The sequence below is a fragment of the Camelus bactrianus genome, chromosome 7 (assembly GCF_048773025.1).
Source record: "Camelus bactrianus isolate YW-2024 breed Bactrian camel chromosome 7, ASM4877302v1, whole genome shotgun sequence".
Taxonomy (NCBI): domain Eukaryota; kingdom Metazoa; phylum Chordata; class Mammalia; order Artiodactyla; family Camelidae; genus Camelus; species Camelus bactrianus.
Genome location: NC_133545.1, coordinates 29,253,689 through 29,280,210, shown reverse-complemented (window position 1 = coordinate 29,280,210; position 26,522 = coordinate 29,253,689). Strand labels below are relative to the sequence as shown.

Below are 26,522 nucleotides of genomic sequence, written 5' to 3'. Positions count from 1 at the left end.
CATACTTAATCTATAACAGGTGTGTCATGTTTTTCTAAAGCATGGTAATTTTATTGAGGATTAAGCACATGCATGTTCTCACTGGTCTGGAAACATATCCAAAAAGACACATAATTAAATAAAAGATTAAGATGAGAAGTTGCTAATGTTCTTTTTAAGAGCTGTAGTGACTGTTGTTACAACTATTTAGCTTGTCAGTGCTTTCTCTAACACCAGGGTAGTTTTTCATTTTGTTGCATAGTCTATGGTCATATCTGGAATGTGTTATGTTGCCATCTAAAATCGACTGCTTTGGGGACCTGGAGATGATTATGATGTCACTAGTGTTAGGGAAGGAATAATATAAAACAGAAGTTCAAGATGAGGCTTCTCCAGACTTAATGTCAAGAAGGAAAAAAAATAGTTCATCAGAATGCAACCAGAGATTCACTTCTTTGCATCTTCACCAAAGCATGCACACTAGAAGAATGAGAAATTCTTGCTTGTAAACCACGTGCAATGTAGGTATGTTCATTTTCCCAGCACTTTGTGGCAGATGATTTTATTTATTGAATATTCAGCATCATAACTCAAAGCATGGATTAATAATCAGTCACATGATTTGACCTTTGGAAGTATAAGTACTTTGACTTTACTCTGTATGAGTTCTGCTATTAGCAAAGTTGTCAGTGCTCCTGGCAGTAAAGAATAGTCAAAGGAGCAGATGGTTCTCTCTGAGGTTTTCCTTTAAGGGCATGGAAAATGCACCCCTGTATTTTTCCTTGCTGCTCAGCTGAAAGCTCTTGTTTTTTCAAATTTTGGTGTTTTATGTCTCCCTCTTCAGGACGAGACACCAATGTCTTGGTCTACATCAAAAGAAGGCTTGCAATGTGTGCCAGAAGACTCGGGAGGACCAGGGAAGCAGTGAAAATGATGAGAGATGTGAGTTTGAATTTGTGTTTGGGAACAGTGGCAATGCACCTGACTTAGAGAAGGAGGATCCCATGGAACGGCCATAGCAGATAGTACCAGCGATGGTGTGATGGTCCCATGGGGGATGGGTTCTGCTCTAGCTCCCAACTTAGTAGATGAGTGATCTTGGACAAGTCACCCAACTTCTTTGGGGGATAACAATAACTTTACCAATAATAATGATTACTACTTAGGATTGTTGAGAAGATTAAATGCAATAATAGATGCAAAGCTTTTAATAGAGTGACTGGCCTATTAAATCTCAGTAGATATTCTTATTAGTAAACCTTTGGGACTGTAGCCAGAAGCCAAGAATGAGATCAGCCATTTTAGCTAACTGACTTTTTTCGTGCTTAGTTGTTAGGAAAATTTGAATAAACTATGGGTCAAATTGCTACCCTCAGATTTAATAATATTATGATCTAATCATATTGTAGTCATTTCAAGCATTTTCCTAGATTCTTGAATTAGGATATTTTATTAGTAATAGTCAACATAAGAAGAGAGAAGATAGGTGAGAGTTTTAAAACAAAAGAGAACCAAAGGGAATTATTATGTAACTTTAAATAAAAACAGTGGTTTTAGGGGAAACTGGTTGAGGAATTTCTACTTCCACTTTTTTTTTTAGTAAGAAATACTTCTCACAAAGAAATGGCCACTAGTGGAAATTGTATTTATAAGCCATTTTCTTTTTAAAAACAATCTCAGAAAACCTTTGTCAACATTTAATTCTTTTATGTTTTCCTGAATTAGGAGACATAGGTAACTGTGCTTTATAAAAAGGAGAGAACCAAGGGGAAAGATAAAAGTGGCATTATGCCCAATTCTCAGCTTTTGGATTTGAGAACAGGACTGTGTAAACCTAGGGAGCCTTCCCTCACTTTGTCTCTGGAAGGGCAGTTATTCATGTAAATTCCCAGTTACTCTTTGGCGGTGGGGGCCTGTACTCTGGGCTCACCCCTGCAAGTTATAGCATCATGTGAAGACCCAAGTGAGGCCCATGCTTCTGGCTTGGGTTCGGGCTACTCCATTAAACAGCAGTGCAGCCACCAGACCTGAGGAGAGGAACAGAGGAGGGAGATTCCAAGATAATTCTAATTTGACTGCAGGTGATAGATGCTCCTCAGGCAAAGCCACTGCAAAGGAGATCTCCCAGGATAAAATTCTTTTGGTTGAAGGAAGAATTTAAAGAATGTTATACAGTATAAGTGCTAAATTTTAGAAAAGAAGATTTCTTTAAAAAAGTGACTTGCTCTCAAAGCTGTCTAACTTGCAGAAATTCCATCCCTTGATATAGTGAAGTAACTCTACCAGCCCCTGAAAGAGCTGAGAATTTTATGAAGGATGGAGTATTTTTCTATCTTGAAGTGGCTCAGCCACATTAAACTGGCCCAGCCATAGTCAGCCTTTAACAAGGTGTTTTATATTTATTCTTTTCTTAATTAGCTTGGGATAGACATGCATGGAGGAACAGTGTTTGGTGGTTTTCTTTATTATATGCTTAAGCAACTTAGGAAAAACAAACTCAGCTGATTTTAATTCCAGTTTTTTTCCATCAGTCTCATTCTGATTGTCATCATTTTTAGTATATACATATAAAATTTCACATGATTAAAACCAATACTATGGTTTGATTTTTGTTTAACATTATTTTATATTTACAATTCCATTTATTGACTTAGTCCACAAATACCTTGGGGGGAAATCTGGGATCCATTGGAATAAATGCTGGGCACGGAGTAAGGAAACCTGCATGTGAATCTCACTAGCTTTGTGACTCAGGGCAACTTCCTTCCCTTTCATGGGCTTCTCATTTGTCTTCTGTAAGTTGAGAATAATGATTCTTTCCAAAAAGAGTGGTTGAGAGAGTGATGGGGAGGATGAAATGAGATAATGTGAAAATACCTGGCATATGGTAGAGATTTTTTCCCCCTGTGTTTTCTCCATTATATAACTATGTTTTAATTTGCTGGACCATTCCCCTTATGGGCATGTAGGAATATTTCTGATTTCTTTTTCTTGAATGAATCAATCAGTCAAGCAGTCTCTCTGTCTTCATATGTGTATATACACATACATACAGCATGTGTGTGTATCTCTACTTATATGTGTATGTTTCTTGGGTTAATTTTCTTTAAAAAGCTGTCATATTATTATCAGAACACCCATATGTGTTGCGTTTTGACTGGGTTTATGGAGCATCTAATAGATGTGTGCCCTACTGTTGTAACAGTCCTGTGAGGGATGCTGTCAGACACGGTGGAGATGTGTTTTAAAGAGAAATCTCCAAAGTGCTGTTCCCTGCAGAAACTCCTGGAACCCTGAAGGAAGGAGGGGAGGTTGAGGCTCCCACTCTGTTAAAGCTGCAGCTGGTCCCAGCCTTGCAGGAGACAGTTGGTCGGGCCTGACTCCTCTCAGGTCACAGGTTATGCATAAATGAGGACTTCACTGAGGGGTTCACTCCTTTAACAACAGGCACATAAACCATCTTGCTGGAAAGCTTCCTCTGATAAAACAGCAAACTGGATTCCAGGCAGCCTGCTGATAAAGCCTTAGGGCAGGAGGATCTAATTTTTCATTAAGACACAGCCATCCTACCCCCATATGTATTGGTTGAAATTTTCCTAGAGCAGATTTTAAAGTGGAAATAGAAATTCTGGAGTCAACTGCCTTCCATATGAAAATTAGACTCTCTAAAACATTTCTTTGGAAATCTGTTAAGGAAGGGAAAACTGTTAATTGGTGAGATATCCTAAAAGAGAATGAATGGGAATTCTGGGAAGGCAAACTGTCAATAGTTATGGATCAAAATATTAAGTGAAATATTGATGAAGTAAGAACATATATGCTTCTTATTGTCAAGATTTATGGCTTCTCTTTTTTAAAGCAACACATTAATTATTTTGAATTCTTAGGATATTTTCTCAAAAGAAAATACTTGAATTAGCTTCCTTTTGCAATCAAGAATATGCAAGCACTTTACTGAAGGAATGTTTTGGCAGCAAGTGGAGCTAAGAGAGCATGATGACTTTTGAACTTCACTATAAGGTGTTATTTTTCATTCAAAGTGAGAAAAGTTGCATTTTTTGCTTCTTAAATTCAAAGAAAAGCCAATTGCTTATTCTCATTTTGGAGAATTTTGCCTCTTTAACATTTGATATATGACACCGCAATTTAGTTTCTCTTTTTAACTTTTACCATTTAGCTAACCTCAAGTTTACCCTCTTTTTCCCTGACCCTATTTGACTAGATTGGGAATGTAATCCATAAGGCTGACTGGTCCTGCCCCTTAGCCATACCCAGTCAGAACTGGTATAGGTGGAATTGTGTGCCCAGGTGAAACAACATGAAATCTCCTCTTGCGCCAGGTCATTTGGTCTAGGTTAGGGTTTCCCAGTCTTGGCACTATAGGTCTTTGCTGTGGGTGTCCTAGGCATTGTAGGATGTTTAACGACATCCCTGGCCTCCGCCCAGTAGATGCAGTAGGAGCCCACCCCCTTGTTGATCCCCAGTGTGACAACCAAAAATGTCTCTAGACACTTGTCTCCTGTGGGGGAGATGTGCAAAATCAATCCCCATGAAGAACCACAGATCTGGAGGATCCAACAGCGAGTAGATCTGTTTCAGGGCAGACATCAGGTTTCTATTCGCTCTTTTTGTTAGTAGTCTGAGTCTCCCCTGTGGTGGGTGCACACCTCTAAAGCATCCCTGGAGCTGATCAGTTCCTACTAGAACCCTTGGCCTGGAACCGGGCTGATCTGGGGAGCTGTTTTGTCCTAGATGGGATTCCCTGAAGAGGTATCTGGTATGAGCAGTAAATGAACTTAAAAGATTTCGGTGGGATCCTGGTTGGAGGGATTAGACAGAGAGAGGGGCAAATGTAAAGGCCTGATGTGGGGTAGTGGTCTTCCTTGGTCCTTGGTGTGTGCTTCCAGACCATTGTGTGCATCTCCTTTCCCCACATCTACAGCCCCTTTGAAAACTGGCCATATGCTGTCAGACTTCACCGCTTGTTACCACTGCAGCCCTCTGGGTCATCCTCCCTGATTCTTGTTTCACCCTCTCTCTCTGCGGCACTGCCTCTGTCACTATCCCGGCCTCTCATTTGACACAGGTCATCACAACCTTCTTGAAACATTTTATTTATTAGGAAACCATGCTCTCTTAGTTCTCCTAAAATCTCTGTCTTCTTGGCTAGATTCTCCTCATCTTCCTAACTTCCCAAATTTGACATGTCCCCTGGATAGTCCTAAGCCTTCTTTTCTACTTCCATCTACAACTCTGGATGACTACATTCATATTCAACGTTTTAAATACGATCTAAATGCTGATGAACATTTCCTTAGTGTTTATTGTGTTCTAGGTGTCATTTTAAGTGCTTTACAAATATAAATCATTTAATTCTCATAGTAGCCTTTGATATAGGTGCTTGTTTAAGGTTACGTAGCTAATGAGTATTTCTGAGAATGTGATCTTTCAATCACCTGCACTAGAAATACCCAGGGTGCTAGTTGAGTACCTGCTTCATAGGATTGGTGTAGGAATTAAAAGGAATAATCCATATGAAGCACTTTGGTTTTGCAGGACTTCATGAATAATAAGTACTCAGTGTTGCTATTCTTCCCATTATTGTCTAAGATACATTGTTATGTGAAAAGGAAAAGTATAAATATTAGGTATAGTCTGACTCCATTTTTTCAGTGAAAAATAGATGCTAATTTCAACCAGTTATTCTCAAACTTTTTGGTCTCAGAACCCCTTTAAAATTACTAAGAACCCCAAAACTTTTGTTTATGTAGGTTTATCTATTGATATTTACCATTTTTGAAACTAAAACTTAATTACATCCACAAAGATCCTATTTCCAAATAAGGTCACTTTCATAGGATTAGGACTTCAGTATATATGTTTTGGAAGACACAATCTAACCTACAACACCAAATTATATATAAACACAAAATATAGAAACTCTGTAAACACTTTCATTCTTTTTAAACTTCACTACCTATATCAGATTAGTTGAAGGCATATTTTGTATGCCTTTGACCACATTTTAAACATTTTCTCAGCCTAGCTGGTAAAGGTTGTAACTGCTAAACATCCTTCTTTTGTTCTTTGGGCTTTTTATGAAAAATGGTCAGAGGAAACTGCAGTTACCTTATACTGGGCTTGTATTTTTTTTCTCCATTTTCAGCATCTTCTCTGCAATTCCTAGTTGAGAACTGGTTTTTCAGTTTTTATCATATAAGTTACATAATGAGTATTGCTACGTACCAGACATTTTGCTAAGAAGGTTACATATACCACCTAATTTAATTCACATACACCATGGGTGTCCTAATAAATTGCAAAAATAATTTGTACTCATTATAACAAGTCAAAGAATAAGAAGTTACGATCTCCACTCCTGCAATGCCATCTTATTGAGGTGACCAACACTTGTGATTCAGTGACATTTTTCCACCCACTTTCTTTTGCTCCTATAAGTAGGTATCTGATCATGTAAGGATTTTGAGCAGAGTTGATTTGTATCTTAACCAAGTTTCTATATGAGAATTAAACCTTCATAAAGATGCTCAATTTTCGACCTTCTTCTTTGGGGGCTCCCTCACTAAAGAAAACATACAAGTTTTGAGATAATATAATGCCATTTCCCTTGACCTGTTTTGCACAATTATTTTATCACTGTTCTTCATTGTTCTCAGTTTTTATCTCAAGTCCCTTATTCAGGTGACCCCTTCATTAAGGAGAGATTAGGACCAGTGAACAGAGAGAGACAGGTGGTTTTTTTTTTTTTTTTTTTTTGAGCCAAATTTAAAAGCCTACAGAAGGATAAATGAAGTGCATTATGTTTTGAGCTTCTGGAGTGCAGGTGTGGTATTTGTATTTCTTATGTGCCCCTCCCAGCATGTGGTGCAGTATCCTGTAGACAGACAATCAATAAAATATTTGAGTTGGTGAATCAGAGCTGTGGTGTACAAATTCCCAGTTAGGGCTTTGCATCTGTAATCTTTGATTCCCAGCTCTTGGTAAGACACTTTGTCACTAGTTTAATTCTACTGATTTTCTATCTTCTTTAGAAGTGGTAACATTTGCTTTTAAATTAACATAAATTAAAATGAGTTCTACTTGGAAGATTATTATAGATGTTCATTATGTATCATCCCTTTTAGGTCATTAGAGGTATCCTAGAGTGTGAGCAATTGACCTTTGGGAATTAACTTAATAGTATTAATAGCAAGAGGATGCCCTTTAAGTGGTTTATGAAGAGGAGCACTTCTAATGGAAGCACACTTTAGAAAATATACACTTACGGGACTAATCAAAGCCTTTGCATCATTAAGGACTGTTGATTTGCGTTTTTGCCTGCTTATGTTCATGAAGAAAATTCTTCATGGAATCAATGATTTGTGAAAAAGAACTAGTATGTCCTTCCCAAATTGTTAAAAAAAATTTTAGGGAATATTCTGCAACAAAAGAAGAGAAATTCTTTTTTTTTATTGCACAGGTGAAAAGGTCTTTTTAGGAGAAAAATTCTAAATGGATATTTTGGGTGTTAATTTTTATCCCCCTCCTTTTTTTGATTTACAATGTTGTATTAGTTTTAGGTGTACAACAAAGTGATTTAGTTATTCGTATGTGTGTGTGTGTGTGTGTGTGTGTGTGTATGTGTGTGTACTTTTTCATATCCTTTTCCATTATAGGCTATTATAAGATATTGAATATAGTTCCCTGTGCTGTACAGTATGTCCTTGTTGTTTATCTGTTTAATATATATTAATGTATGTATCTATTTCCATTCCCTTTTTCCTTATTCTTAAATCCTCTACTTTCGTTCCTTTTTTTCCCTCTCCCTTTCCATTCCACAGGTCACATTATTTCCCTTTTCGTAGTATTTCCTTTTTTTCCTTAAAATTGTCTTGGATTATTATAGATAGCTTGGTTGATGAGTTGATTGAGAAGATGTTGATTGTTGAAAGAAGTCAAGTACCATTATGTGGTATGGGGCACGGGAAGAGCAGCATTTTAATACTTTCAGGCAGCCAAGTATCACTTGAACATAGCTACTTTCAAGCTTTCAAGACAGGTATCACTGAACTAAAGACAAAGTGTACAGTGAAATATGTTCATTCTTGTTGGCGTGTTTTCTACATTCTATCTTTGCTATATTTACAAATAAAGAAAAAGTGAGTCTTGACAGCAAATGCTTTAAGTAATAACTGATCTTCAAGGTTTATATGACTTTGAAGTCTTTATATGAACCTTGCTTTCTTTTTTTAAAATCATGACTTGCTTTTCTGGATTTGCCTGATATATTAAGTTGACTTATTTAATAAATTATTGGCAATTAGTAATTCATATAGAAAGGAAAAGTATTTAACTAATAAGAGCAAATAATAGATTTATTGATTTACCTTGTTGCATCAGTAATGATGAAGAACAGTTTCATCAACATTGTACTCTGTATTCCCTATATAAAGTGAAGGGCAGGTGGCAAATAATCCCTGAGGCAAATGAAAGTGTTACTTTATTTACCTGAGGCGCTGTCATTTACGTAAAAGGCTTGTGGCATAGTAAATACATGACTGATAAGCCGGCTGTCACTCTCATGGTTTCTCATATACTGCACCCACGTTTTCCCGTGTGGTGAGCAGCAGAGCCTTCAGAGTCTGCGGCTGGCCCATGAGCAGTTCCACACAGATGCCTGTCACCTGGGAGACTGATTTAGCATCCCTCCTCCAGTCTCCTGTTCTTGCCCTCCCTTCCCAGATATTACTGATCTTTGGCTTCTGCTTCTCCATTGTGTCTGCAACCGTTCTTCTCTTGGATTCCTGTTGTTCTGCATTTCACCTTCCCAGAACTCAATTGTGGTTTCATTCATTGGCTCCAGTCATGTCCACTATTTATCTGGTTCCACATCTTCTCTCTCCCTTTTTACACTGCAGCCCTGATTTTGCTATACCCATGTTGCACAAAACTATCCAGTTATTCACCCATCCATTCATTCAGTGAAAATGTATTGAATTTCCATTCCAGGCCAGTCCCAGTTCTAGGGGACTGGTATAATCAGTGAGCCAAACAAAGACCACTAACCTGACACGCTTTCCATCCTAGTAGAGAGAAGAGACCAAAATTAATAAACATAATAGCCATGTATTTTCATGTCATATTAGAAATTAATAAACACTGTGGGAAAATGATGAAGTAGAGCAGAATAAAGAAGGTAAGGAAATCCAGTGGGCAGAGAGTGGAGGCCATGGAAATCATAGTTTTAATAGAATGATCTGGTATGTGTGATATAGAAGGCGACATTTCACCAAAGGCCCTGAAGCAGGAGTGTACTGGTGTGCTTAAGTAGTAGCAAAGAGTTCTGGGTGGAACGGAGCAATGCTAGGGGTGGGGTGGAGGTTACAGATGAGGTAGGGTTTGTGGACCATAGTAAGGGCTTCAGCTTTTACCCTGGGTGAAATGGGAGCCTTGGCAGGTTTTGAGCACAGGAGTGGCATGATCAGTCTCAGTTTTTAGTCTCCTGTGTGGCAAGGGAGAAGCAGGGAGGCCAATCAAAGGCTCTTACATTAATCTTGACAGGAGACAATGGTGGCTCATGGTGGCTCAGACCACCATTAAGAAGGGTGGAGGAGGTAGTGAGCAGTGGTCAGATTCTAGATATATTTTGAAAGCAGGATCAACAGAATTTGCTAATCTATCAATGTGCAGTGTGAAAAAGAGAGAAGTCAAGAATGGCTCCAGGGATTTTTGTCTTGGAAGGAAAGGAGTTCCAATCAGCTAAGATGTGGGAACCTGCAGGTGGAACAGGTTTTTTGGGGAAAGGTGGAGTTCAGTTTTGAACATGCTGTATTTGAGAGAATATGATACTCATTTTTATCATAAGTAATGGTTTCTTGATCTTTTTTGTGGCTCATAGTAAATTTTTGCTTTGTTGAAGTGAGGAAACTATTTAAATGGAGGAAATATAATGGGACCTCTGGGTTTGATTGAATCTCTTCTAAAATATAGATGTTGAGGAGCTCCCATTATAGTACTACTTATTTAAAAAATCTTAGGAAGAGAAAACCTAATTGATTGTAGAGAGACCAAGACTGTAACAATCTTGCAAAATATATAATGCAGTGTGCATTTAGTTTACATGTCTATAGATTTTCTTTTTCTTACCATTTTCACACAACACTGTTTCCCAAGTCTGTCCGTTTTTATGCCACATGCCTCTAGTATATGTTTGCAGTTTCTGATAACTGCTGCATCATATTCCATATTATGCTCTTGCTTTATTTTACCTAACCTTTTCCCTAGTGGAGGACCCCCAGATTGCCTCCAACTTCCCATTCTCACAGAAGTGCTGCAGTGAACATCCTTACAGATCTGTGAGAAGCTTTCATTAGGGTATGTATCCAGAAGCGGGACTGCTGGATGTTAGGATACATGAGTGTTTGATTTCAGCATGTCCTGCCAGTACACTGTCCGGAATGGCTGCCTGTGATTGTTTAAATTCTCATCAGCAATACATGGCTACACCCATACGTCTCAGTACTAGGCTGTTTTAAGCACTATATATATATCTTATATATATATTTAAAATTTATGGTATATAGCTGTTTATAATGCTATTTCATAATTTTTCAAATGTCTCTACAAATGCCCATAGGAACATGAAAAAAAATGCTCAATATTGCTAACTCTTAGAGAAATACAGATCAAAACTACAATGAGGTATCACTCACACCAGCCAGAAGGACCATCACTCAAAAGTCCATGAACAATAAATACTGGAAAGGGTGTGGAGAAAAGGGAACCCTCCTACACTGTTGGTGGGAATGTAGTTTGGTGCAGCCATTATGGAAAACAGTATGGAGATTCCTCAAAAAACTGAAAATAGATTTACCATATGATCTAGCAGTCCCAATCCTGGGCATATATTTGGAGGGAACTTGAATTCAAAAAGATACATACACCCCAGTGTTCATAGCAGCACTATTTATAATAGCCAAGACTTGGAAACAACTTTAATGTCCATCGACAGAAAGTTGGATAAAGAAGTGTGTGTGTGTGTAATGGAATACTACTCAGTGATAAAAAAAAAGAATAAAATAATGCCATTTGCAGCAACATGGATGGACCTGGAGATTGTCATCCTAAGTGAAGTGGGCCAGAAAGAGAAAGAAAAATATCATATAGTATCACTTATATGTGGAATCTAAAAAATTATAGAAATGAACTTATTTACAAAACAGAAACAGACTCACAGACACAGAAAACAAACTTATGGTTACTGGAGAGGGGAAGAGGGGTATAAGAGGGATAAGTTGGGAGTTTGGGTTTTGCAGATGCTGACTACTATATATAAAATATATAAATAGCAAGGTCCTTCTGCGTAGCATAGGGAACTATATTCAATACCTTGTAATAGTCTATAATGAAAAAGAAGATGAAGAGGAATATACACACACACACATACATAACTGAAACACTATGCCTTATACCAGAAATTAACACACTGTAAACTGCCTATACTTCAGTAAAAAAATTAATAAATAAACATAAAAATAAAAAAATACTATGTAGTTTTCTCCCTTTTCATTTTGTATTCTGTTTATTTGCCCCTTTTTACTTTTATTTTTCCTGATTAGTCTTGACAGAAGTGAGTCTTTTTAATTAATTAATCTTTTCAAAAGAACTAGGATTTGGTTTTGTTTATTATCTCAACCTTTTTGTCTTTTTACCAGTTTTTCTGCCCATATTTGTACTCTTTTGGTTGGTATGTTTTTCCCCATTTGTGTTTATTGTCATTATTAGTCTGTTTAGAGTTATTTTTACTGTCTTTCATATTTTGTATCTGTCTGTCTTTCCCTCTTCCATTCTTCTCTACCCTTGGATGGATCTGCTGTTTCAACATTTAAAAATTCTGTATTATTTTCATGGTCCCTACTAACCATGATCCATACTCATATTTATGTCTCTTGATCAGTTATTAAGCTTATCAATATCAGTATCTTCTCCCAAATGACACAGTTAACTTAGCCTGTGTCTACTAAGCTCTCTAGCTCACACAGCAACCACGGAAATTTGTAAGCAGCTTTTCCTTCTGTGAGATGTGCAGGGAGCACAGATGTCTGAGTCTCTCCTGGCGTGGCTGGGCTGCTTCTGTGACCAGGAGCCAATGAAGCTGTTGACTCGTAGGGTGAACAGAGAGATGATCACCACAAACAGCCATCTTGGCTGAGCTGAGCTGGAAGGAACAGAAACCATTAAGCGGGCAAAGCTGGCAGTGCGTGTAATGACCATGGAGGCCAACAATTTGGGTCTCTTGGGTTTCTTTTTAAATAATCAGTACAAAAGCATTGAATATATTTCTTTCCAGGACAGTTGTTAGTCCTATTTGTTAAGAGCAGATACCCTGATCGCCTTCTCCCTCTCCATAGGCTTGTGGACACTGCCTTTGTGACTCAAGAGTGCACTGGTGCACAAGACTACTTTCTGAGACCTGAATCTCATTGGGCCCAGGCTCTTGTAGGGCATCTTGCTGTACTCTCCCATCAGAAAAAACTTTACAGCTTAGGGTACAGCAAAAGTTGTTACCACCTCTTTTTCTGCTCCAAACACCCTGGACTCCTCTCTTTTCTTCACCTTCCACATTCAGTTAATGTGTACAAGTCCTGTTGGCTCTACTGCCAAAATGTGTACACAGTCTTGTTCACTTCTCAGCTGCACTCTGTGATCCTCATTCAGGTCACCATCGTCTTTCATCTGTACTATGCAGTTGGTCTCCAGGCTTCTGCTGTTGTCCTTGTAAGTCCCTTCTGCAGAAAGTAACCAAGTAACTTTTAAAAACTGAGATCAGAACTGATCACTTTCCTGCTTAAAAGCCTTCAATGATTTGCCATTACATCTAGAATAAAATATAAGTGCTGTACGTGGCCTGCAAGGCCCTACAGGCTCTGCTCCCTGCTTACTCTTCCAGACTCAGCTCATAGTAGTGTTTTTCTCACTTGCTCGGCTGTAGCCATGTTGGGGTTCTTTTTGAGTCTACCAGGCTTGCTTGTTCCTTTCTTAGTGCCTTTACACAGATATTTCTCTTTGCCTGGAATACTCTGTTCCAGATCCTCACATGGCTGGCTCCTTCTTGTCATTTAAGTTTGGCTGAAACATCACATTCAGAGGGCTTTCCGTGACACCCAGCTGAAAGAGCAGTGTGCATTCTCCCTCTCCCTCCCTCTCCCTCCCTCTCCCTCCCTCTCCCTCCCTCTCCCTCCCTCTCCCTCCCTCTCCCTCCCTCTCCCTCTCCCTTTCTCTCCCTCTCTCTCCCTTTCTCTCCCTCTCTCCCTCTCTCTCTCTCTCCCTCTCTCTCTCTCTCCCTCTCCCTCTCTCTCCCTCTCCTCCCTCCCTCTCCCTCTCTCTCCCTCTCCCTCTCTCTCCCTCTCCCTCTCTCTCCCTCTCTCTCCCTCTCCCTCTCTCTCCCTCCCTCCCTCTCCCTTCCTCTCCCTCTCTCTCCATCCCTCTCTTGCTCTCTCTCTCTCTCTCTCACACGCGCGCGCGCGCACACACACACACACACCCTCACACTCACACCCCTATCATCCTCAGTCATATTACTGTCTTATTTCTTATTGCCCTTTTACTTTTGAAATTATCTCATTCATTTGTTTGTTTACTTAATTATTGACTGTATCCCTCATCACTAGAAAGTAACTCCACACGGGCAGAAACTTCATCTTGTTCCCTGGCACATGATAGCTATTCAGTTAATTTTTGTTGAATGGATGGATGGATGAATGGATGCCTGGTTGGGGGGTAGACAGAAACACTTCTCAACCATGCCTCACCAAATGCAAAAACAAGAGAACTTGACTGAGAACTTACAACCCCGACATTAAAAGCTCTTTTCCACCCTGAACAAATCTTCAGTTTCTTTCGTGAGCACTTCTTTGATAGATTAGGCAGTCATTTCATTTCCATTAAACTCAGGAATGAGAAGGTTGTTCATACCAACTGTTCTGTGGTCAGATGTTTAGTCATATATGGTTACTGCCCGACAGCCCACTCCTGCTCTTTGTTTCTGCCAGCTCCAAATTTGAAGCCTCTCTGGGTCTTTTCTCAGAAGAACAGCTGAAGCTTCCTCCGCTTCCTCTGCTGAGTTTAATCAAGGCCCATTTGCAGTTTGTCTTGGAGAAACTTGTTAAAAATCTCTTGTCAGTGACTGCCAGCCATTCTTCCCACATCCTTTGCTGTTTTCATCACAGGTGTAGATTTATCTACTTTGGTACCACTTTCCCATCACTTCAATAGGTTTGTGGGAAGCAGAGTAGGCTGACATGTTTGTTTGGTCTTCTGTCTCAGTTTGTAAGTCCTTTGCCCGAGTTCTTCTACCGCAGTGATGTGAGATATGTAATGGCTTCTCGAGTGGACTTGGAGTTTCTGTGTTAATAAATAACTCTGGTGCTCTTATACATCCCTGATTTCCGGAAGGGAAATATATTTTAGACCTTTCTCTAAAAAGTTAGAGTTTACTTTATGGGGCTGCATCTGAGCATACGTCCCTTTCAAAAAGAGAGAAATGTCACTCCTGTCTTGTATAGTTTCTTTTTTCCACCTTGCCTTCCAACCTACAGTAATGAATGGAGAGACACATCCAGATGCTCTGGGTTTAATTTAATGGGTCATGGTAGGACAACCCTGAGTGGATTCTAGGCCCCGTGGGAGAGATGTAGGAGGTAGAGTTGAGAGAAGTTGGAGACTGATTGGATAAGATTTTCAGGGTCTTTCATTTACTTTCAGGACATCAGGTGTTGTGTGAGGGAGAGAACAAGAAGTCATAGATGATTTCTTGATTTCTTGGGAAGCTGGGGAGACAATGGTGCCATCAAGGAGATTAAGGTTGCAGTATACATAGCTAGGTTTGGGGGTGGGTGGGGAGGACAGATGTAATTATTTCAGTTATAGGTATGCTGTTCTGCAGGACTTGTGGGTCATCCAAGTGGAAATATCTAGTAGGTTTGAGATATATAGACCTTGAGCTCAGGAGAGACACCTGGGCTAGAGGAAGTCCTGGCAATGATCAGCATGAAAGGTGATTAAAACCATGAATGAGAGTGAGATCATATAGGGGAGACTGAATAACGAAACAAGGATTAAAAAGAGGACTGAAGGAGAGTGCAAAATAGTTTGCCCGAAGAAGACTTGAAAAGATGTGACCAGTGCAATAGGAAGAAAATCTAGGAGAATGTTATGCTATGAAAACTATAGCAAGAGAGGAAAATGAATATGAGATCTAAACAATTCTTAGTGCACTACTTGTCACACTTCAAGTGTCTGGTAAGTATTTATTATGGAGAGAGTATTTTTCACAATTTACTCCAAAGAAGTGGTTAGTAATTTGGCAAAAGCAAGATTAGTGGGATGTAAAGGGTATAAAATAGATTGTGTTGCGTGGTGTCCTGAATATGAGGTAATGTGTTTCCTGGAGACAGCACTTTCAATAAGCTTATCTATAAAAGGAAAAGAGAAGTGATGGTACCTAGAAGGGAACACGTGAGCAGTAGAAAACTTGAGCATGTTCAAATGATGGTGGGGAAAGACTGAGAAGAAAGGCAGAAGTTGAACATACATACAACAGAGGGGGATTGTTGCTGGCACGAGGTTCTGAGGGGTGCACAGTGATGAATTTCAGAGCAGGGAGGGAAGGATTGACTAAAAGGGATTTGATGCATGGCTGACAGGGATACATAAGTGGGTCTGGATGCAGGTGGGGGTTGTAGGGGAGGGACAGGGGAGAAGAATCAAAGGGGTCCTGCCTATTGATTTTGTTTTCTTGATTGATAGATGACAAGATCTGCTAAGGGTTTATCGGGAGGAGCTGGGTTAGACGTAAATAGAGAGAGGTGGAATGTGGGAGAGAAGTCACAGGGAAATACTAATACTAAGGGTTTCCAAGCAGTCCTGGCCCAGCAGAGGTTGGAGATCATTGTATTTTAGTTGTTCCTCCAAACCTCACAGTTGTGTCCTTTCGCCTGAATGTTGGGGCGGAATTGATAGACACCTGGGCTGACCAGAGATCAGAAGCTGAGTGGGTGAAATAGAAAGACAAGGAAGACAGGAACTTGAGAGGTTGTCAAAGAAGTGAGTGGTGAGGAGATTAGCCATGGGCTCTGGGTCGGAGAGGGGAGGGAGGGAAGGAGGGAAGGAGGGATGATGGGCTCAGTCTTTTCTAGAGACAAGCATCTATTGAGTGCCTACAAGGTGCCAGCCCCGGTTCTCGGCATTAAGTATCTGGTGGACAAGACAGACTACAAGTAGGGCTCTACTGGAACAGTTATAATGAGGAGAGGGGACATGATGATAAAGACAGTTACAGTTTGTGATAAATGCTATGAAGGAACCAAAAAGGCTGCTGTGATAAAGAGTAACTGGGAAGAGGCTAATTTAGATAGTTGCTCCAGGAAGTTGTCCCCAGGAGGTAACGTTATTGCTGAGGCCTGAAAGGTGAGAGAGAGCCAGCCAGGTAAAGATCTGGGGGAATACGTTCTGGAGGAAGAGGTAATGCAGAGACCCTGAGACTTGGAAAGAGTTTGGCAATAATGAAAAGAGGCTGGGTGAGTGAACAGAAGGTTGGAATGAGGTGAATCGGAAAAGGCAGGCAGGAGCTGCGTCATGCCAGGCTGTGCAGGAAATAGTAGGGTGTTCAGTTTTTGCTAAACTTATCGTGTGTAAAACAGAGGAGGGATGTGCTCTTACTGATGATTTTAGAAGATTACTGGGTACATTGTTGAGAATGGCGGGCAAGAGTGGAAAGAAGTCCAGGTAAGCAGTTACAGTGGTAGTCCAGACAGGAGCTGTTGAGGGTTTGGAATTGAAGGTGGCGGTGGAGAAGTGGATGGATCTGAGATATATTTGGGCATAGAATCAACAGGATTTGACTCCTGGCAAATCCTATTGCGCTACCTTTAAAATATCTTTAGAAGCCTACGACTTCTTACCATAGCTACAGCCATCCTCTTGATCTAAACCATCGCTGTCTCACATGGGATTATACAAGCCTGCCAGCTGGTCCTCCTGCCTCCACCCTTGTCCCCTTGCTACTCTCCACACAGCAGCTAGAACTGACCATTTAAAACACAGGTTAGACCATGTCATTCTTCGGCTTAGAACCTTCCAGTGGTCTCCCATCTCATTCTGAATTTAAACTCTGCAAGTGGCCTAGAAATGTCTGCATAACTCAGCTGTCATTTCTGCCCTGTGTTCACTGTGCTCCCGCCTTCTTCCTGTTTGTTGAACATGCCAGACTCACTGCCACCTCCGGATCGTTACTTGCTGGAACCCTTCCCCGGAATTCTCCTCTTCCAGTCTCATGACTAGCTCCTTACCCACTTCAGTTTGTGCTTAAATGCCACCTTCGCAATCCCACCTTCCCTGCCTGCCTTCACTGACTGCTGTGCTGAGAAGTGCACCTGCCTGCCATGCCAGCACTCCCCCCACCCCTCCCGGCTTTATTCACTCTCTTTAGAGTGGATCACCATCTGATAGTCTCTCTCTGTATTTATCTGCCTATTTTTTTCTCCCTTCACTAAAATGTCACTTTCAAGAGGGCAAGGATTTTTTTTTTAACTGTTTACTACTTGTCCCGGTATAGCAGTGCCTGACACATAGTAGCCTCTCAATAACTAATTGGGAAATGAATCACTGAATGAATTGGATCTGGAGAGAAAGAAATAGTATAATCAAGGAAAACCTAGGAGTCCACAGGTTTTTAGCCTGAGCAGCTTTGGGCTGGGTAGGGGAGAAGCATCCAGGGGCTTCTGAGAAGGAACACCTGGAAACAGAGGAGGAAAAGCAGGAGTGTGTGATACCATGGAAGCTAAGAGAAGAAAAAAATTAAGAGTAATGGAAGTGGCCTGAGAAAGATAAGGACACACACAAAAAAATAAGTGGACAGGATAAGGCACTGGTGGTCTTAGTAAAATTAAATAGGAAGTTCTGTGTGAGTAATGGTGTGAGAGAACTGGAGATTGGTGCATTCTGCTCAGAGAGTTGCGTGTTTTAGGTGGGATGCATCTAGATGTCAAGGTCTGGAATTTGGCTGTGACCTTGGGTTACTTAAGTACAGTAGAAGGGCAATCTTTTGCTTGGAGACAGTAAAACAATTGAGTCTAGGATATTGGATGGGATGTTTACGTGGACTGTAATCATCCACACTGAGGCCAGGGCTTGAGGTTAAGAGTAGGAATATGGAGCCAGGTGCCAAAAGGGTCTTTTACGTGGTAGAAGACACAATCAAAGGATGGTGGCAGGTGCTGGAGCGTTATGACATGAGCTTCAGAGGAGCAGAAACTGCTGCCCCAGGGCTGAGCAGTGATGGTCTGGATGTGCTTTGGGGACTAGGAGAAGCCAGCCTTATGCCCTGTTGGTAGTCAAAACTTTTGTGTGGGGGATTAACCGAAGCAGTGACTCAGGCTTGTATTCTGTCAGTAGCTTATGGGTGTGCTGGGGAATTTGTTTATCATGGACTCAGGTTTCAGGAGGGTAGAGTGGAAAGGCTTGGGGAGGAAAGGGAATACTGGAAGCAAAGTGATTACAGAGCAGTGTGGGGATGAATGTCAAAGGTTGAAGTACTGACCTTCTGCCTGCTGCTATAATAGAATCTTCCATCATTGTGAACTTTTAGCACGACCCTGTTGTGAGATGCTTGCCAGGCGAGTATTTAACTGTGCCCCGATAACCAAATGAGTTAATCTTCTGAATAGAGTTATTTACCAATACCCATGTGAATGTAGAAGGGTGTCTGCCAAACAGTTATTGTGGTTTTGGCATTAAAAAGTCCTTTCTGACAGTAATTGTGGGCCTGTATGTTTTGCTGCTCGTTGAGGCCACTCCTGGAGCAGGAGAGCAATGCCATGTCGTCAGAGGGAAGGATGCTTATCGTCCTGTTTTCTGTTACCGGGCCTGCTTCCAAGCCATTTGGAATGTGCATCAAATTGTTCAGATTTGCTTGTGATCTCCGGGCTAGGGCACAGCCCTGTTTGAAGCAGTTTAAGATGATAAAGAAATGTCTTACTCAAAGTGTTACCTGTCATTTTTGAGGAAGGTATAAATCATTCTTTTCCCCAAGACAGGATGAGGCTGACTTCTTCCCTGCCCCCTTCTCCAGCTTCACCCTTGGGGTTCTTCAAACTGCAGTTAACCATAGTTCAGAGTAGGGAACTTTTACATATATCTGGTAACATAGATAAAGCAGTGGTACTCTCATATCCTTGGTTTTGGAAAGGGAAGTTCTTAGATGTCTTAAACAAGGTTTAAAAAACAATGTCACTGAGGAAGGTAGAGGTTGAAGAAGAGAATCTTGGAAGATTCCTAAGTTCTGACCGGGGCTGTGCTTGTTTTATCTTTAACTGACTGAGGAACAAATGGAAGAGGAAGTTTTATACTGAAAATATTTTTGTTAGGATCTGTATTAATGCAAAGCTTGTCTCATTTACTAGAAATCTTTAAGGAAAATTTCCCTCTCTGGAATGAACTGAGCATAATTTTGACAAGAGAAGTAGATAATTACTTAGGTAACCTTCCAGCCCTTTGAGTTTTGGGTTCTTACAGAGCTGTCATTGGATGATTCACCATCATGCCAACAGCTTTTACTTCCCTCTCCAGTTCTGAATGATGGATGTATTCACGTCATGTGCTCAGTCCAGTGAAGAGCTAGTTAACTGGTGACTTAACTAACTGTCCATGCATATCTTGTATTGGTCATGTTACTCTGCAATAAATGCAGTTTAACATTTTCCATTAGATTAGCTCTGAAAATGACATTTTCTTATTAACATATGTTTTTAAGCCTCTCAGGACTGCATTTTGTGGTGGTCTGTGTAAATGGAACTCTCATGGGTCTCTGAGGACACTGGTAAACAATTCATTTTTTCCTTTTATGGCCCTTAGTGTCAGTAAAAATCACTGACAAAATAATGACCATAATAACCATGCAGTGCAGAGTGTCTTTTCTATTTTCTGTTTATGCCTTTATTTGAAACTGTGATTAAATGTCAAACTTGCAACTATAAGAAAACAGTATCTGCTGTTTGAATATAATACAGGCCAGATTCTATAAACTTTAATTAGGCCAAGCTTGCATTGACCTCAGTAGGAATCTGGCTGAGGATCTCTTTTAATTACCTCTGCCTTAAAATATGTAAGAATTTTCACATTGCTTTTCTCACTAAAGGAACAATGCATGGATAGCTAAACTAATAAAATGTTGAAATAGATACAAATCAAACTTGAAAGGTTTGAACTGTTGTTTTCAACCTGGAAGTCAGCTGAGAAAAAGCATACAGACTGGAGTTCTAAATTATGTCCATAGAGTATTTCAAATCCAGTGAATTAACTCTCCTTTTTTTTACCCCCTTTTTTGAGCTCGTAAATGTTAACCTCAGAAGTGCCTCAGATTCTTCCATTGAAATAAACTTGAACTGACAATAGCCAGATGATGTAAAATTGAAACTGAAATCCTATCCTTGGCCCATCCCATGTTCTTCCCCCTCGGTATTAGAGGAATCATAGGAGAGTTAGTGTTTTCATTGTACGTGAACTGTAATATTTGGGCAAAGCAGGGCATATAAATTTCTTACTGCCAGGAGAAAGCAATTACCAGCACAGAGAGGATAGCTGGCAATAAATAAACAAAACTATGATAGATAGTGAATTTAAAGATTTATTTAGAATGACTTAGCTTATCAAAAACAGGCCTTTATATTTATCATATACCTTCATTCTAGTTTCTTAGTAGAAAGGCTAATTATGTCACCAGGCTATTTTTTTGTACGTTATTTTAAAATAAATAAATAGGGATATGTTATATTGTGCCATTAAACCCGAAAAGGAAACTTAGTTGCACACAGCAAAACAAACAAATAGCGCTTTGAAAATGCACTAAACCTGGTGTTAACCTTATGTGAGTATAATGGTGTCATTTATCAAGTCCCATATTATGTCTGAGTGCACCGTGAGTTAGGTATTATCCTACCTTGCAGATGAGAAAGATCAGCTCACCTGGTGTTGACACTCCACTGTCTCTGAGTGGGAACCCGAATCTATCTGATTCCAAAGGCAGTAGTGCTCTTGACTTTCGTAATGTACCACCTCTTCCAGGTTGAACCCTTCCCAGCAGCCCCACAGCCATGTCCAACGCCTTCTCTTTTATTTTGAAAGCAGTGTGTCATGGGAATCTTTGTGGTTCTGGAGAGAAAGCAAGAAGGAATTTTCGTATTAGGTAATTTCATCCAAGCCTAACCCTAATCCCACCCCCCAGCCCAGCCCCAATCCCAACACTAAGGGTTAGAGAGGGAAGGAACTTAGAGTCGATAGAACTGTGAAGCACCTTTCAGGGTAAAAATAATAATTCTTATAATTCCTCACACCACGTCTGTCGGTGGGCCTACTCTCTGGAACTCAGACGGAAGAAAGTTAAGAAGTGGGACTCTAAGATGTGGTTCATCTGAGACTGGCAATTAATATCTTGTCATCATTATAGAATTCAAGTGCAGTATATTAAAGTCTATTAAATCAAATTATTTTTTTGAGGAAGTTCTCTAAATGTTGCTTACGCAGACATTGACCTTTTCTTAGATGCTAGCAATACTTTAAGGAGCTACAGAGTCAAACCCCCAATGGAAAGAAATAATTTTGCTTCAAAAGGCAGTTAGAAAATAGGAAAACAAATTAAAGTCTAAATGATGAAAACTGAACTCTTCATGACTTGAGGAATTACAAGTGAAAAGTACAGGTAATGAGCTTCCTGTGTTTGAGGAGGCAAATTTAAACATATATAAAAAATCACTAATATATTAAAATAGGCTCTCACCACCCAGAATTAATTATGTCATAATAAATAGTAATAAAATAATAATTAAAAGTTTTTTATAAACTTTTTTTTTCTGTTGGGGAAAGATAATCAGGTTTATTTATTTATTTTTTACTGGGGATACTGGGGATTGAACCTAGGACCTCATGCATGCTAGGCATGCACCCTACCACTGAGCTATACCCTCCCCCCTTAATAACTAAAAGTTTTTATCACAAATCAATACAAAGCTGTAGCCCCCATGTGACCACCACTCACACCATTGACCTCCCCTGAGGCACCAGTAACTTTGTTTTTTAAGTTTTGCTTTCACACATTTTTATAATATATACTCATAAACAATATGTGGAACTGTTTTGTGTGCATTAAAATTTTTAATTAAATGGCATACTCTACAGTATATTTCCCAGAGTACTTTTAGAGAACTCAAAACTACTTGATGTTTGCTGTCATTAAGATATATTAAGCTTAACTCATTCCTTTTGCCCAGTGAATAGCATCTGCCATGAGTATACCCCGTTTGATCTATCCATCCTACTCTTTGTGACAGTGCGCCTCATCCTGTGTGAATATCCCAATACATGGCTCATCAGAAAGGTGTGAATTGTCCCCAGGGAACAGAGCTGGAAGGGGTTGTGTAGGTCTTTTCCCATTTTACTGCAGTCTGCCAAACCAGCTGTGTGGAAGAGATGCTCTGTTTTTCAAATGTAGTACCACTATGAGACCCATTTTATGAAGACCTTTTATTTATTTTTTTTTGAAGTTTATCACTGTTAACCAAGGGTTCTCAATTTAAGATCTACGGGCCAAATCTGGTTTCCTGCCTGTTTTTGTAAGTTGACTTTTATTGGAACCTAGCCTCACTCATTCATTTATGCACTGTCCATGGCTGCTTTCATACTGTAATGTCAGCATTGAGTAGTCACCACAGAGACCATCTGGCTCACAGAGCCCAAACTATTTACTCTCTGGCTCTTTACAGAAAAACATTTGCTGACCCCTGAAATTATGGTATTACCTATCATCACTCTGTTCACTGTTTTGCTTTTTTAACTTATCTAATATTCAGCCACATAAATAAATAAATAAGTAAAATGACTTCAGAATGTGATCAAAGCAATAGAAGATGGTGATGTGTGTTGAGGTGATGACATTAGATAGGTGATGGAGAGAGTCTGGGGAGATGCCATATGAACTGAGACCCAAGAGATAAGAAAACCAAGACTCAGAGAAGTTATGTGATTTGTACACAGTCACACTGGTTGTAAGTGGTAGAAGTGAGGTTTAAATTCAGGAATAATCCCAACCATAGAGGGCCCTTTCCTCTGTAGTACAGCTGTCTTCATGTATTCATACAAACACAATACCAAGAAGATACGTAAGTGTTGAAGCAGAGAAGCAGAAGCAAAATGGTTTAGTTCTTCCAGACTTGGCAGGCCAGAGACGGGGTTCTGATGTGTTGACATTTGGAATCAGTACTGATGACTGGGTTTGAATCATAGCCCCAGCACTAACTTGGCCGAATCACTTCAATTTGCAGCCTTCATTGTTTTTTGGTGGGGTGGAGGTGGGAGGGGACTGTCTGTAAACTGAGGAGGGTGTCTGAATAATCTCCGTGGGCTCTTCTGGCTCTCACTTCCTATGATGCTGTGACTTTAGGAGGTGGCATTTGATCTGGGCTTTGGAGGGTGGGGTGATTTTGACAGGCTGCCTTGTAAATGAAGGAAAAAGGTATTCCAGGTGGTGAGAACAGTTTGAGCAAAAACACAGTGGCTAGTAACTGTAGAAAGAATTCTGAGAATGGTGTATAATGGTCTGATTTGACAAGGCTAGAGTTTAATCCTGCAGAAGACAGGGGAGGCAAGAGGCATCCGGAGGCCCCGTGGAGCTCAGGGAGGGTCTGAAAGTTATGCTGAAGAGCTGGGGCATTTTCCTTAGAATTAGAGGATCTTTTCTTGAGCATTTCTGTCCAGTGACTGGCCTCTCTCTCTCTGAACAGTCCCAGTGGTGGAGACTTCTGTCGACCACCTATTCCATTTTCAGACAGCTCTAAGTATAAGAAAGTTCTTCCTTACATTGAGTCAAAGCTTATGGGTTCTAGTTATACTTTTTCCAAGATGTAGATAATGAAAAGTCACTGGAAGATTTTAAATGGTAGAGGAGTAGGTTCAGGGATATATGATCCAAAAGCCTGAAGTAGACCTGTGGCAGCACACATATGATATGTACCCCCAGTGCTCACCCAATGCAGATTACTTTTAAAAACCTTTGAAAAGCAGTCCGTTCATCAAATATGTGTTGAGCACCTATGATAGGTCAGTTTCCAAAAACCTAGTAATAAGACAGAGTTTCTGCTCTCACACTCTTCCCAGGCTCATGGGGAAGATGGACCAGTAGACCTCTGTGGGTGAGGATTCTGGAAGTTTGGGGTAGGAGTCCTTAACCTGGCAGGTGGAGCATAAGAGGTCAGGAGTCAGGGGGCAGGCAGGTAAGGTTTCCTGGAAGTTGAGGAACTGACTTGATTGACCCATGAGGCTGAAGGGAGACCACCCGGGGGTGGAAACATGGAGATAAAAACACGAGTGAATGTGGCCTGTTTAAAGATCTGAAAGCCATTCTGTAGCGAGATGTGGTGTGTGTATAGTGATTGGCTAGGAGTGAGGCTGACCCAGTAGACAGACAGACATTGGTCATGAGGGGCTGTGTTTGCCATGCTGAGGATTTTATATCCTGAATTTGATGAGAAACCAATATTCTTAAAAATAGTTTTTCCTCCCTCATTTATACAATATAAATATACCCCTTTAAAAATATTAAAACTTATGGCAAATATGAAGGAGGAAATAAAAGTCACCTCACTAACCAGAAAAACCACCGTTAAAACATTTTGGTATATTTCTAACCAAGTATGTTTTTATGCATAGATATAGAAGAAAAGCATGATCTTATTTGTAAAATATGGTTTGTATTTTGCTTTTTCTAATGTAATGTGTGTCAGCATTTCCCAGACCATGCCATTAACAGTTACTTGCGAATTTAGCTACTAATGACTACGTAGCATGGCCCCAAAGACGACTCTATCTTACACTTAAATGCCTTATAATGGGTTAAAATTTTTTATGTTGCTTGCATTTTTCATTATTATAGATAATGTTTTGATAAACATGCTTGTTGGTAAATTTATATTCACATCTGCCTCTTCCCTTGGGGTAGGTCCAGCCACATTAGCAGTTGCCTTTAAACAGGGTCACTCTGGACTCAGGTGTGTTTATTTGAAAAGCCGTTATGACAGCAATGTGAAGGGTGGGTTGGAAAAGGTGATCCGGAAGGATGCTATTGGAGCAGTTTAGGCGTGTGTGAGGGCGTAAACTAAGTTATTGGCAGCAAGGTCAGAGAAAAGAAGAAATGGTTAATGATTCATGAGGTGTTTGCATGTTTTATATTGGTTGATTGTTTGCATGACAGAGCTTTCTTCGAACTTGATGAAAGCTACCAGCATTTTTTACATATTAATTCAGGGGTTTGGGGACCTCTAAAGTGGCTATAGTGAGTGGGGCGAAGAGGTTAGTAGGGGTTAATAGTTCTCTTTTCCAAGATAGGAAATACCATGGCGGAAGAACAGGGTTGAAGGGTTGGCTTGGGGAGGAGAAATTTATAAACCCGGTATTAGATGTATGAGGTAAAACTGTCAGAGAGAGAGTTTATATATTGATGTAATGGCATAGGAGAGAGGTCAGAGCAGGATGTGGAAGCCATCCCCACAAAGATGGTGGTGTTGAGACCCTGGACACAAAAGTTGTCCTGGAGATCAGGGTGTTTATGCAGGGAGTACTTGGGACATAACCAGGGAGACCACTTACCTAAGTAGCAGACAAGAGGGAAACTAGAGAAGGAGCTAGGAGATAAGTATGAAGAAAACCAGAAGAGAATGGTGTTGAGGAAGCCAAGAGAGACAGGGTTTCAAGGAAAAAGTCATCAAACTGTCAAATGTTGCAGAGGTCAAGCAAGAAGAGCACTGGAGGGCGTCCACAGGAGCAATTTCAGTCACCTGTAAATGTGGGATGAGCAGATTCAGAGGAATTGTGGGGCTGGAAGCCAGATCGTGGCTTGTGTTGAGGAGTAAAGGGAGCCGAGGGAGTAGCGTGCTCACACCGTTTTTCTAGGAGAGCTTGTTGTGAAGAGCTGGAGAGGGCCAGGTGACAGCTTGAGTGAGACGGGGCAGCGCAAGGCTCACTTATTCTTCTTGTTTACATTAAAGAGGCAAAGCTAGATTTCCAAATTGTCGTATGACTTCGATTACCTCTCCAACATTTGTTATTTGCCATGTTTAAAATCCTTTCACTGGTGGTTATTTTTTGGAAATGGTATATATTCTGTCCAAGTTCCCAGTGAAAGCATTGCTGCCCAAACTCCTAGCATCTTACTTCAAGTTCTGTTTAAACAAGCCGAGACCTCCATGTTTGCTCATAGTCTCTTTGGATTTTAATTAGACTTCCCTCTCAGTTTTTAAGCTTCAGCCCAGTAATATTTGGAATTATAGTTTTTAAATTACAGAATAGGACTTGTGTCCTTGAAGTCTGACCTTTACCTGAAGCATTGGTCAAAAATGGTAAATGTTTAAATGTTACAGTTTAGAGAATGTCTTTATTGTGTTGCCAAATGCTGATTGACAGAGAGATTTAATTCTAACAAGCTCTAATTAGAAAGAGGA

General features: G+C 40.2%; 1 protein-coding gene across 10 annotated transcripts in view; it reads left to right on the top strand.

Moving 5' to 3' along the window:
* The window catches only part of ST7 (suppression of tumorigenicity 7), a 294,367-nt gene that overhangs the window by 143,687 nt on the left and 124,158 nt on the right, over nt 1-26,522 (top strand). For all 10 annotated transcript variants that reach the window (XM_045511128.2, XM_045511122.2, XM_045511121.2 and 7 more), the window contains one exon: nt 824-921. In XM_045511128.2, the coding sequence (XP_045367084.1) occupies nt 824-921 (98 nt within the window). The remainder of the gene's footprint in view (nt 1-823; nt 922-26,522) is intronic.